General features: G+C 39.1%; 3 protein-coding genes, 1 non-coding gene and 1 pseudogene across 5 annotated transcripts in view; 1 reads left to right on the forward strand and 4 right to left on the reverse strand.

The window, feature by feature from the left end:
• LOC144656949 (uncharacterized) overlaps nucleotides 1–175 on the forward strand; it is a 6,379-nt gene extending 6,204 nt beyond the window's left edge. For both annotated transcript variants that reach the window (XM_078517211.1, XM_078517210.1), the window contains exon 6: nucleotides 1–175. This exon is cut by the window's left edge and continues 427 nt beyond it. In XM_078517211.1, the coding sequence (XP_078373337.1) occupies nucleotides 1–33 (33 nt within the window). In that variant the 3' untranslated portion in view covers nucleotides 34–175.
• An 800-nt stretch (nucleotides 176–975) lies between these two features.
• Nucleotides 976–1,057, reverse strand: Trnas-aga (transfer RNA serine (anticodon AGA)). The gene has a single exon. It is a non-coding gene; the product is annotated as a tRNA-Ser (tRNA).
• Nucleotides 1,058–4,541: 3,484 nt separating this feature from the next.
• On the reverse strand, nucleotides 4,542–6,483 carry LOC144656951 (casein kinase I). Its single transcript, XM_078517212.1, has one exon. The coding sequence runs from the start codon at nucleotides 6,421–6,423 to the stop codon at nucleotides 5,200–5,202; it is 1,224 nt and encodes a 407-aa protein (XP_078373338.1). The 5' UTR covers nucleotides 6,424–6,483; the 3' UTR covers nucleotides 4,542–5,199.
• A 596-nt stretch (nucleotides 6,484–7,079) lies between these two features.
• On the reverse strand, nucleotides 7,080–10,500 carry LOC144656952 (casein kinase I pseudogene; annotated as a pseudogene).
• A 375-nt stretch (nucleotides 10,501–10,875) lies between these two features.
• Nucleotides 10,876–13,616, reverse strand: LOC144656954 (uncharacterized). The gene is made up of 2 exons (XM_078517215.1): nucleotides 13,473–13,616; nucleotides 10,876–12,071 (listed from the first exon to the last, which is right to left on the reverse strand). The coding sequence occupies exons 1-2, from the start codon at nucleotides 13,570–13,572 to the stop codon at nucleotides 11,608–11,610; spliced, it is 564 nt and encodes a 187-aa protein (XP_078373341.1). The 5' UTR covers nucleotides 13,573–13,616; the 3' UTR covers nucleotides 10,876–11,607.
• Nucleotides 13,617–13,624: the final 8 nt, after the last annotated feature.

A 13,624-nucleotide genomic window follows, 5' to 3' on the forward strand; every position in this document is an offset into this window, starting at 1 on the left:
TTTGGAAAGACAGAAAGCACCATAAAACTGTAAAAAGATTTTTCAGATTTTATGTCATGGGAATCTTACGGAAAGATGGGCGTGGACTGGAATGAGAAAAATTTATCACCTTAAAATGTAACTTGCTGTAAATAATTTTTAGTTTAAAGTACAGAATTGAATAAATACAGTCAATCCTCGCATTTAACGAACTTGTTTTGGTGGGCGCCCTGTATTTGTCTGAATGAAATTTCGTACTGTCTGATAATCGATGTTTCCTTTGTAGTAAAAATATTCCACTCACTCTGCTGTGGTTGCCTCGGTAGCTCAGTGGTTAGAGCACCTTCCATGAGATCGTGGGTGTCGTGGGTTCAAATCCCGCTCGGGCCGCGGGGCAAAAGTAAAGTCAAGATACAGAATGACCTCCTGAGAAAAAGCAAAATCCTCACTTGCAAAAATACAAACTTGTACATTTCCTCTTGGCCAATATGCAAAATTCAAGTGAATACCCAGTCTACCTTTCGGTCCTGTCGCGTGCACTTTTGTTCCTTTTTACGACAACCTTTCTCGAATTGAATTAGCGCGCGGTATACAAGGAGGCGTTGGCTTCTCCAATTTTTTGCCCTCGTCCCATGTTTCGCGCGGCCAAAATGCACCTTGCGGCCGAGAATCGCAAAGGACTGGTTCAGTGTAATGAATCAAAAAAATCAATTTAGACCAAGAAATATTTGTTGCAGCGTTTTTGTAGTTTTAATACTTAGTAGAACTGAGTATCAAAGAAGCACTGACAAGCTTGCGGGGAACTTGATTGAACGCGAGGGAAACACGAATCACGTCACGAGCGACGGCGGTGGAGTGCGATCTCATGGAAATTAAAAATACGCTGATAAAATAAAATTTTACTGTCGCAAAAAAGAAGTAAAAAAAAGCAAAGAAAACGAATAACAAAGAGAGAAGGAAAGAAAACAATACGGTTGGTAAAAGGAAAAATATTGCCGTAGTCGGCAGGATTCGAACCTGCGCGGGGAGACCCCAATAGATTTCTAGTCTATCGCCTTAACCACTCGGCCACGACTACCAGTACGATCATGTGACGTCGTAGTTTACAGATACATTAATTTGTTACGATAGAATTGCGCAATACAGTTATCTGAAAAGGAATCAAAAGTTTTATTGCTTTAGTCATATATTCCTCAAAGAAATAATCGACAATACGTTAAATCATCTATCTTGAAATAAATACTGAATACTTATTTTTTTATCAGTGTTTGGTTTTATGCAATAATGGCTCCTGTTTTACAAATACATGTACATGCGGCACTATTTAATTAATATTGGTTTCTAGCAAAAATAATAATTATTGATTTCATTTTATGTGGAAAATTTAAATTAAATGTGGGTTTCTGAGGTGTGAGGAAAATTATACAGCAAAAAATATAATTTTTTCATCTCTCACCTTGAAGCTTTATGTAAATGAAGCACAGTTAAGATAATGAGTGCATATAATTTTTTTTGATAAGCCAGAAAGCTGCAGTGTTTAATCAGAGTATAACTTTAGAAAACAACACACTTAACAACAATTGAGAAAATTATTTAGAAAACGTTCATAAAAAAATATATATAATTTCTGTCTTGTTGTCAACTTTGTGTCTTCTTTTATGACAGTATAAAATATGCATGTGGGCCATCACATGTATACTTGGCTTCAGTGGCGAGATCTAGGGGATGGGCCATGGGCCCACCTAAAGGACTGAGAATTTTATTTTTTGAGAGCAACCCCCTCTTATTCTAGGGTCTGGATGATTCACCCCCCCCCCCCCCCTCTTATCTGAAGGTCTGGATCCGCCACTGGGCTTAAGTTCTTGAATTCCTTGTTAACAAATGTTTATTACTATACTGTTGTTACACTCCTAACTGGCCCATTTCTGCTCCCCTGGGGGTAAAAGGTAAAGTCTGTGTCCGAGCCCTAGTGACCCATACAGCCAGAGCTTATCACAGTTACTTTAGCATTAAGGAATAGGAGTATTGCTACTCCCCCATGGATGGGATGCTAGTCCATCGCAGGGTTACCCCCCAGCAGTAAATTCGCCGGTACCCATTTATACACCTGTGTGGAGAGAGGCACTGTAAGAGTTAAGTGTATGGGGGGGTGGGGGGGGGGTTTTTTTTTTTTCCCCCGCCCTAATGGTCTGCCATCCACCCCCCCTTTTGAAATCCTGGATCCACCCCTGAACGCAGCGCGCCAGCCAGGGCTCGAACCCGGGCGTTCAACTCGGGGTCAAGCGCGTTATTTTTGGGGGGGTAGGGTCCCTCTTTTTTTTTTTTTTTTTTTTGGGGGGTTTTTTAAAGGGGGGGGGGGGGGGTTTATTATATTAAAAAAAATAAAAAACCCCCACCCGCACAGTTCTTTGCAGCATTTTTAATTTACCAACTGCAATATTTAGCTAGTAATACTGTTTTTGTCAAGACATCTGGGGTGGGGTACATAGGAGGGTAGGCATTTCTGGCATCTAATCTAGAAAAAGGTTGCAAAATGCAGCTGAATGTGGTCAAGAATAGCTATCCAGAAAGGGCTTCAGAGTCCCAACAGCACATTCTCTTCCCAAAAAATTTGCATTCCCTCCCCTCCCAGGCTTTAGTTTTGCAGTAAAATCCAAAACCGTCAAGCATAGCAGTGTGGACACCTGCTTAAAAGAGACACTTTGATGTTTGTATACACAGTGGTTTTAGTCTGTAGCCACGTGACACATAACTCGATCAGGCAGGGTTCGTACTCCTCTGAGATTTTGAATTCCTATGACTTAATTTCCATTCCATGACCTTTTCCAGGACTTTTCAACGTTTTAAGGACCTAAACTTGACCATTTTTCTTGGAAATTTTCAAAAATTATCTTAATTTCGAATACGTTTTCACTCTTTACTTCACAAAAATTAACCTGCCTAATTTTTTTTGTACAATCAGTACCATTTCCCATGACTGTCATGACTTTCCATGACCCACACTTAAATTCCATTACTTTCCAGGCCTGGAAAATGAAATTCTAAAATTCCATCACTTTCCAGGTTTTCCATGACCTGTACGAACCCTGTCAGGCTGCCTTCCTTAGATTGACCTGACAAATAAATAGAAAACTTCTGATGATTGGTTAGGCTTATATCTAACCATTCAAAACTTATGGTATTTGGATTAGATAAAATTTCTCCCATTTATTTATGAGGTAGCAGAGCATGCATGAAACACTCTGAAGGCAAGAAACATAGTAAGAAGATTGTGAAAGTATAAACCTAGAAAAATACCATATTGAGAAAGGACACCACATCAGCTAGAGCCGATTTCGATGCAGGTCCTCTATCTAGGTTGAATAAGAATTTAGAAATGTTGGTTTTTCAGGAGGGAAGAAAACTGAAGAACCTGGAGAAAAACTTTAATTAGAGCAAGGACGAGAATCAACAACAAACTCAACCCACGTGACGCCAGGTTCAGGAATCTAAGCTGGGGCACATTGGTGGGAGGCAAGTGCTCTCACCACTGCACCATCCTTGCTCCATGACAATCCTACATGTAATTTAAGGTTGTCCCTGCAACTCAGCATCTGAGGCACTGAAGCTGGAGCTTGGGGAAATGATTGCTGACGAATTGTTGAGCTTAGTGTAGCTACTGTTTCTTTAAACTTAATGACTGGCATTCCCCTTATTTTGAATCCAAATAAATCACTAAAACCTCTTTTCTTTCATTACTTTGCTGACTTCATTTTGTTAACTTTCAAACTGTCATGGAAATTTGATTCAATCCATGTAACAAAATCAATGTACACCACTTTCTGGCATATTAAAACCTAAGAAATCAACAAGTTCATGTAATATCTCAGTTTTTTCTGGATGGAGAATAACGGAGGAAGGGGTACCTTTCTGTAACTGACTCAAAATTTTGAGGTGAGCTTGCCACATATAGTTCATCTATACCTCAATTTGAACATCAAAATAATAGTCACTGTTTCAAGAAGCAAATGTAACACACACAGTTAAAAATACACTAAAAATGCACCATGCCTATAACTTGAGAGAAAATGGTTACCTAAAATTAAGCAGCTTTCCATGACAATAGCTGTAACCTCTTGAAACCAATATTTTCTTACAATGTTTAATCAAATATACAGCTTTATATACCTACCCAACTGACTCAAGTGGGAACAGTTATGGGATATTTACTTACTAGCCTACATACTTCACTAAACTTCATAATTCTATTGTTGAGGAAAAATTAACTTTGGCAGTCAGGAAATTTGTGACAAGCTTTATGGAGAACAAATTGTTTAAGCTTTATGACCAGTGTTTTATCAACGTGGCTTAATTAACGGGTGGCGGTAATGATGAATGTAACTTCCTCGAAAGTTCCAATATTGGCAACTTCTTTTCTATCAAATTTCATTCAAGTGCAAGCAAAATTTATTCACAGCCAACCATTTTCAATCAATCTACCACCTTTATTCTAGAAGCCTTAATTATGTATGCTCACACTATGATACCTAAAAAGTGAAATACAAATTTAATGTCTAAAACTCTAAAAAAATTCTTGTGATGGGTTATATCACTTTTATTAGCATAAACCATAAACAAAAGCAAGCTGATAACAATAATTATTATATGTACATACTAATTTAGCACAAACTGAAAAATATGTCTTGATATTTTTGCAAATCACTTTGATAAAGCGAATTACAAACTTCCAAATGATGGCCCCTACCCATAAACCACAAAAATTCTATTTACTTTGAGAAAGAAATACACATTTTTGAAATTACACATGTGATAAATCAAGGCAAAAAATACCACGGATGTATTTCTGTTTGCTAAAGAATTGAGTATTGTTCGCTCGCCTGTCACGCGCATGAGCAAAACTTTTGTTGTTCCCGACATAAAACTGCAACATTTTGTCTCGCGAGCGATTCGAAGATTTAGACTATAAAATAAAGCTCTGAGCAAGCTTATAGAAAACAGAACGTGCTGAAAAACGACAGTACTGTCTTGAATAAATTAAATGAAAACAAAACGAGTCGAAGTAACGAATTAAAAAGACTGCTTTTTGTCGGACGGTGAGCTTATTCGATCACGCGTTGTATTACGTTCTTCCTAACACGAAATATCGCATGATTCAGCGTTTCTTTCGTTTGAAGCTGCGTACTCGGCAATTTCTGCCACCAAAGAGTTTACAGTTTGAGTTTAATACTCGTATAATCCATCGTAGACGTTCCCTTTGGTTTTAGAATGGTGGCAGGCTCCGTGAGTGTGGTCAGGTTTTTTTGCGGGAGTGAAAGGTACTCCACCCGTTGCTGTCGAAGTAGCCGCAGTCGCTTGAGCAGCTTTCTGTTTCAACATTGTCCAGTCAAAAATGTAATCGTACTGGTAGTTCAATGTCCGAAATAAAATCCTGAACAACTGTCGGAGATACATGTAGTCGGGGTTCTCTTCGAAGCGAAGTCCGCGGCAGTAGTTGAGGTACATCGCGAACTCGGCCGGGAAACCTTTGCAAAGGACTTCGACAGGAGTAGACATCTTTTTCTCGCTAATCTTCTCGTACTTTTGTTTCTTTGTAGCCGCCTTCAAGCCTTGCCACGGCAGGCTGCTTCGATTGAAGTACATAAGGACATAGCCAAGCGACTCCATATCATCTCTCCTCGATTGTTCAATGCCAAGGTGGGCATTGATGCTGGCATAGCGAGCCGTTCCCGTCAGGTTTTTGTCCTCGCGATACGGTATATGTTGTTTCGACCTTGTATCGCGATACTTCTTTGCTAATCCAAAATCAATCAAATACAATTTATTGCAGTGCCTGCCGACACCCATCAAGAAATTATCGGGCTTGATATCGCGATGAATAAAGTTCTTGTTGTGCACGTATTCGACTCGACTTATCATTTGGTCCGCAAGCATGAGCACTGTTTTCATTGTGAAGCGACGCGAGCAGAAATTGAATAGATCCTCCAAACTCGGCCCGAGAAGATCCATAACCAACACATTGTACTCCTTTTCTTGGCCATACCATCGAACAATAGGGATTCCCACGCCACCTTGAAGGATTTTGTACAGCTTTGACTCGTAAAGAAGCTGTGGATGACGGGCTTTTTGAGACTCGAGCTTCACTGCCACTTCCTCCCCGCTATTATTTGCTGTGACTGCCAAATAAATGTCGCCAAAAGAACCGCTTCCAATCTTGCGAATAAGCCGGTATTTGCCTCCAACTATGAATTCAGACCTTGCGCTACTACTACTGCCGCTAGCCATGTTGTAGAAATTCTTTCTGAGAGTGGATGAAGTGAGTAAATCTTGTGCAATTAGCCAAACATCCACCCAACACACGCCATTCTCGAACACTAACAACTCAAAACAGTGAATGTGACGTGGGTAGCCAAGGGGTAGCGCAAAGCATTGAGGGTAACCACTCATTCACTTCCGGTTTATGTCCGACAAAAACAAAACGAAAAAGTTGCCAAATAATAACTCTTTCAGCAGTTACATGCAATTCTCATTAAAGTTGCACGATTACCAAAGTAATGGCATTCAATTACCTTAAGAAACGGCCGTTTCTAGAATACTCCTTCATCAAAAATCGTGCTTGACGTAGGCGCTAGGCTCAAAAACTTGAGTAGGCGCGTGGTTTTGGCGTGCGGCTCCCAAGACGCAACCGGAAGTACGGAGATTATCAGGAAAAATTTAAATATTACTCAAGCGGTGAATATTTTAACGCAATTGAGTGAATTTCCAACAGCTTCTATCTTAACAAGCACTTAAAAATAACGAGCATGTTTACTTCGCACGTCACAACTGCTAATTTTTGCTGTAAATTCACTACACACAGCGACACCGGAAAAACCCTTACGTGGGAGGATTTACGGAAATAATGATCAGGCGACTGTCGGAACGTGGCAAATTACATTTAATAGCTATATTGTTCCTACTGGTTTGAAAGACCTTTAGACGCTTGGTTTACCACAAGACTCACGTCTTTTTGAAATAATTCCGGTTTTGCTTGTTTTTCACACAGAAAATAATTACAGCGCTGATTGGAAATTTTTTTTTTACTAAAAAATGAGAGTGAGACTTCAAAGGAGTCCGCGGGCAATGAGTTCAAACATTCAGTTGCGTGGGCTTATAAAAGGCGAAGGTGACATGAAAAGACAGGTATATGAAGTACTTGAAGTGGAGGCGACAGTATATGAGATTATCCTTGTTCAGTATCCGTAAACAAAGATTATAAATCTTTAATTCTTTTAGCTCCGATTGTTCTACATACAGGTTCTCGTTACAATTTTAGAAGTACTGGTTGGGAGAATTTAATTGTTTACTTTGATAAATTCTTCTTAGAAATCAGAGCATTTATCATGCATGGCACCTTCCTTGCCAAAATTTTGTCAAGTATTTTGCTTGTAGCTCTTGGCTCTGTGAATGAAATCCTGAAGTGTGACTATTCAAATGAAAGTAATTCATCTGTACTTTCATTTGATGCTGTTTGTTTCACAATTCTCCTTAAGTTGACACTCTTCAAACTTTGTACCTAATTTGGCACTCAAGCCACTTGCCTTAGATTGATGTTTTTTTTAGGATAAATTACCTGCTGATTACTGTTTGTCTGGCTTCAGGGGGTCATCAGTTACCCCACAGGGAACTGTATGCCCAAGATTCAAAGCTAATCTTGGTGTTTGTGTACACAATTACTGCTAGGGACGGAATTTTGTCAGGGGATCAAGGGCATGTAAATAAAACAAATTAGCTCAAGTGCTAATAAGTAAGTCTAGCCCAGTCTGGAAGGATCTAAATCTCTAAAGCAATAAGCCTGTCCTTTTGTAGATTAAAAGTTAAATTTAGGCACTTAGCCTTGGACTTTGGGGCCAGTTTAGGCCAAGTAAAAGAAAAAAAAAGTTTCTCATCCAGATTTCTATAAAAAAAAGAGAGCAGGCAAACACTTTTTTGTCATTTGTTATTTCCTCCAGTGTCAAATTCTCCAGACACGAAATTGCAAAATAAATCCTGACCTCTCTAGTACGGACCTAGCGTGCCAAGGCTTTAAAATTTTGGCCTGATTTCGTATTAAAACGCAGAGAAAAGCTATGTCTTACAAAATTTTCTTTGTACTTAATTGAGGAGTAATGCCTGTTGGTTTTGGTTTGTTCCAACTATCCCAATAACAAATATTAAAAAAGAGAGGTGGCCCCCCAAAAATGAAGCAACCATGCAGGGACAAGAAACATTTTTTTTACTTGGCCTTATAGGATAGACGGTAAATCCCAAAGCTTAAATTTCTTTTCTCCTTTTCTGACTGTTGTCTTTTTCTCTTGTATTTGGCATTCTTCTTATGTGCTAGTTTTTGCTTCTTCTCGTTGGGGTCATGGGTTAAAAACTATGGAGTGAAGAGGAAAGGAATTCAGGAGAAGAAGAGGTGGGATGAGCACTTCCCTAGGTGGGAACCAAGTGTAATAGGGGAGAGAACATTAGTAAAGCCCACAGGAAGCAGGAAGAAAAGCACCCCCATTTCTCTCCCCCCCCCACCCCCCAACTCCACAATCCCCCAAATGGAAAATTAAGACAGCCTGTCGCAGTCAGTACTTTCAAGTGAAGAAAAAATTATATCGGTACTAAAATAATGTAAACAAACTATAGCTACAAAACATGAAAATGTGCAAACTGTTTCGGTCAACACTCAAACATGGCTATTCTAAAAAACTAAACTTTAACATGCAATATTCTCTTGGGAATGTCACATGACAGCAACTGGAACTGGATGTGACTAAATGGTATCCACTCTTGGAAGAATGCTTAAGATGGGTTTTCACATTAGGGCCTAATATTTTTCACCACCCACAGTGGGGGGCATGAGGGGACTCCCCTACTTCTACACCAACTGTTATTTGGGTCATCATACTAATGCTTCTCTGTTGTCAACGATCAGCTATATTTTAGACTTTCTTTCTCTTCCCGGATTCTTCCTGGTCATCAGCCACACGTTTTTGTCCAGGAGTGTGGATTTCTTCCGCCAGATTACCCATTGTGGTAGTGGTTGTCGTTGTTGCCTGGACACCTTCCTGTTGCAATTCTGTCCAGTCAAAAATATCATCGTACTTGTAATTCAAAGTACCAAACAAATTCCTGAACAACTGTCGGAGATATGTGTAATCAGGGTCCTCGTCAAAGCGAAGTCTGCGGCAGTAGTTGAGGTACCTGGCAAACTCATCTGGGAGATTTTTGCAAAGGACTTCAACAGGAGTAGACATCTTTCTCTCGCCGATTTTTTCATTCAATTGTCTCTGGGTGGCCGCCTTCATGCCTTGCCATGGCAAGCTGCTTCGATTGAAGTACATAAGGACATAGCCAAGTGATTCCATATCATCTCTCCTTGATTCTTCAATGCCAAGGTGTGCATTTATGCTGGTGTAGAGAGCTGCGCCTTGCATAATTCTGTCCTCGTGGTACGGCATATGTTTTTTCGTCCTTGGATCACGGTATTTCTTTGCTAAGCCAAAATCAGTCAAATACAACTTGTTGCGGTGCTCACCGACACCCACCAAGATTTCAGCGGGCTTGATATTTCGATGAATATAGTTCTTGCCGTGCACGTATTCCACTCGACTTATCATTTGGTCCGCTATCATGAGAACTGTTTTCATCGTAAAACGACGCGAACAAGACTTGAATAGATCCTCCAAACTCGGCCCGAGAAGATCCATAACCAATACTTCGTACTCCTTTTCTTGGCCGTACCATCGAACAGTGGGGATTCCCTCGCCACCTTGAAGTATTTTGTACACCTTTGACTCGGAATGAACCCTTGGTTCCCTTTTATTTTTAGACCGCTTTTTGACCTTTTTCGACTCAAGCTTCACTGCCACTTTCTCCGCGCTATCCGAGGTGACAGCTTGGTAAATATCGCTCGCAATCTTGCGAAAAAGGCGGTATTTGCCTTCAACTACGAAATCGGGCATTGTGCTACTAATGTTGCTGCTAGCCATGGTGTTGGAATTATTTCTTGACCAGGAGAAGTCAAGCTTTTCTCGCAGTACTCTGCACGGAGAAGCAGCACAATTAATCAGGCAGCTTCTGTTCGTTTTCATTCGCGCTCCAGAAGACGCGATCTTCCTGTCGGAATGCTGAATTCAGACCATGTGATTTTACCCTTGGGAGTTTCGGCAAAATCAAACTTGTGAAAATGAATAATTAATTTTCAGATAACTCTGCGCACAAGATTCCCTTCGATCTTCAGTTAATTTTTTTGCTCGCAGGTCTTTGTTGTTGTTGTTATTCATGCTAATGGCAGTGCAAAATGGAAAGTGTAACAGGGTGGGAGGTCCTGTATTGGTCCTAGTTTAACTGAAATTGATTGATTGACCGATCAAGATATTTTACACTCACAGTTCCCCTCAAACCCATGTGTGTAAATGGGTATGATTTGGCAAAATAAATGCTGGTTGGTAACTCTGCAATGGAAAGGCATTCCATTCACAAGAGGGTAGAAGAGAGGGCATCCAAGGGGTTTTGGTGACAGGCGACATTGCTCAAAACTAGCTAAAAATGTACTAGTTACAATCTTGTTCCAGAGTACTAGTAGCTGATAGAAACTGACTGAAAGGGTGTATATTTGCAACAGCGACAATATTTCCCTCTCCAAATAGGCGACATTTGGGTTGGAAACAACCCACTTTGGTAGAAATACTACTCCTTGTCTGGGATAAGCCACTGCAATTTATACATTCATTCACCACTGGGGATTGAAATATTTTCAGGGGCAGTGGCACGGCTAAAGGTACTGCATGAGCAAAAAGGGTCCAGGCTGCCTGGACACTGAGTTAATCAACCCAATTTCTTCTTTTGGAAGCCTGTGACATCCCAATATAACAAAACAACATATCAGGGAATAATAAAATAATATAATCTGTATAATGATGACGATTACAGAATAAAAATCTATAATTGAACATATTACACTATGTGAGTGACATGGCTAAACACCGATATAGGATATGCTTTTTAATTAATAAACCGCTACCTTTGTGGGATGAAATTGTAAAGCTTAAATATTCAGATAAAAAAATATCAGCATTTGTATATACACAATCACATAATTAAATATCATTTATAATGTTATTCATAACACGTTATCGTGCACACTATGATTGGCCAGTTTGAAGTCATTTAAGCTTATTAATTCTCACAGGACCCCTATGATAACAGTACTTTCAAGTAATGATGGCGTAATCCTGTTGAAAGATTTGTATATAATTTATTATTATTATTATTATTATTATTATTATTATTATTATTATTACTTTTGTTATTATTATTATTATTATTATTATTATTATTATTATTACACAGATGAAAGGGGAATAATGTAAAATTCTGCTAAGATTAAAAGAAACTGTTCCAATTTCTATACTATTAAATCTTCTTTCTTCCAAAAATTCATGATCACAATGACTGAATGTGTAAATTCTGTACTACATTATAAAGCAGTGTTTTGTTGTTTTCAGATGATCAGTTATAAATCAAAATTTAATTTGTTTCCAAGTCCAATTTTCTTTCTAAACTAGCCGATAATTACTTTTTATTTACAACTCAAGATGTTGCATGAATAGTTTATCAAGTCCAGCAAAAGTAGTTCATCAAGTTGACCATAAGAAGTACCACTACCACATGGAAATAAGCTTGCTGCAAAGATGCTGATCCAAAGAGCGTATCATCAAAATCAAAACAGTCTGAATCTTCCACTTGGAAATACTGTGCCTTACAGAAATCACTTCCACTGGAATACGTCGAATCTATGGACTTCTCATTATATTCAGCATCCTTACAGTGCGAGAAGATGACGTCACAGAAACTTTTACAGATGCGTAGCTTGCCATCTTTAAACCATTTATACTGATCTGGACTACAGAAGTAGCACATCATGTAATTCATGTGGTTGCGGCAATCTTCGCTTGAGGTAGCCAGATGAGGCATTCCTAAAAATGTTGACGTCACTTCTGTTCTTGTACAGCAGGAGCGTTCTCTGTACCAAGTACAGTTTGACAGGCTGTATGATTCTGTGGGCTTCCTGTCACTGCCTGAAAGTAGAAGTCAAATTAAGTTTTATAAAAAAAGTATCTATCACTGAACACTCGTTGCTGAAACATGATCTACCGGTAATTGGGTATCAAACGTGGCAAGATTCGTCATCAAACGTTGAAGTTTGGTAGACCGTAACAGCAACTTTTGCGCTCAAAATGCTCACCATGAACACTGAGTACATACACTGAGTCCATACATAATAAATTTCTCTGTAATTTTTCCTGCGAACCGCGTCAATCATGCAGAAAAAAATATAGACAAATGTATGGGAAATTAAAAACGTAACTGTACGCTTTGTAGCCCTGCAGCTACATCCTTCAAACTCGGCGAATAAAAACTTTGGCCTAATATCTTAGCTTTACAATTCATAAGTTGTCCAGAACTCAATTTTTGTAAAAGATATTTGCCGTCGGATTCCCATACAAACACTGTAATTTCAACCCACTTTGCCTACTCGTCAAAATGGCTTTGAAAATCGTGATAAGGTCTATGATGACAACAAAATCAACAACTGTTCAGTTGACTTTCAAGATGACTTTTGCTCAGGTTATTGAAAGGCATACGTCAATAAGTAGCAACAGTTCTTTACAGAACTACTCTACCCAGACTGTCACACTATACCAGCTACTGGTACTAAATCTGATACTTAACATAAGCCCCTCCCAGGGAGGGGGTCTATGTTCCCTTGTCCCAAAACAATTTCCCTTGATTTCCTTTGTTCCCTAAAAGTATTTTGTCAATTTTTGTGATCCCTGTGTCCTAAACTATCAGAAACAAAGCTTTTGTTCCCGTGTGCTTTATTTTCCTTGTGTTCCCTTGCTCCTTATTATTTTATGGTTGTGTTCTCTTGTTCCTTGAAACCCCTGGAAGGGGCTCAAAATATATCAAGAATATTTGCACCTGAAACTAAACCCCATCAAATGCACATTTCATACACGGAGAGGTTCATTTGGAACAATGATTGGATAACATAGATTTTGACATGAAATCAGTAAACATTGCAAAGAGGAAAAGAAGAGCCATAAAAGACTTTGAATATTTGATAATAAAGGATAATTGTTTTGAAATGATCGTGTGCGAATGAAAATATGCACGGGGATTCACCGAAATGTACGTCACTTCCGAGCACGCGACATCGGAATGCTGCCCGCGTTCGTGCCGAAGAATATAAACAATAACATCCTTCCTTCTCTTAGTAAGTACAATTCTTGTGAAAAGTAAAAGCTTAAAATTCCTAGACTGTTAAGAAAAAAGAAGACCAAAATCTGCAAATATTAAGACTAGTTTCAGGGTTGTAAAGGCTGAAATCGATCCAAAACAAAAGTGTGTCTTCAATAATTAAACACGATCATTTGAGCAAAATAACAATCACAAAAAAGAAAATAAAAGACTCATACCATAATACGAGCATATCTGCCGCTGTGCGAGACTTTCTTCAATGAAGAAACCCGCTAGCAAAGCTGTGATGACCAAAAACAGCTGCACAGCTTTCGCCATGTTGTTTTCGAGAACTACTTAACGCTTCGGCTCATGTTCGGAAATCTTCGTG

Source organism: Oculina patagonica, chromosome 6, assembly GCF_052425735.1.
Source record: "Oculina patagonica isolate OP01 chromosome 6, crgOcupat, whole genome shotgun sequence".
Lineage (NCBI taxonomy): Eukaryota > Metazoa > Cnidaria > Anthozoa > Scleractinia > Oculinidae > Oculina > Oculina patagonica.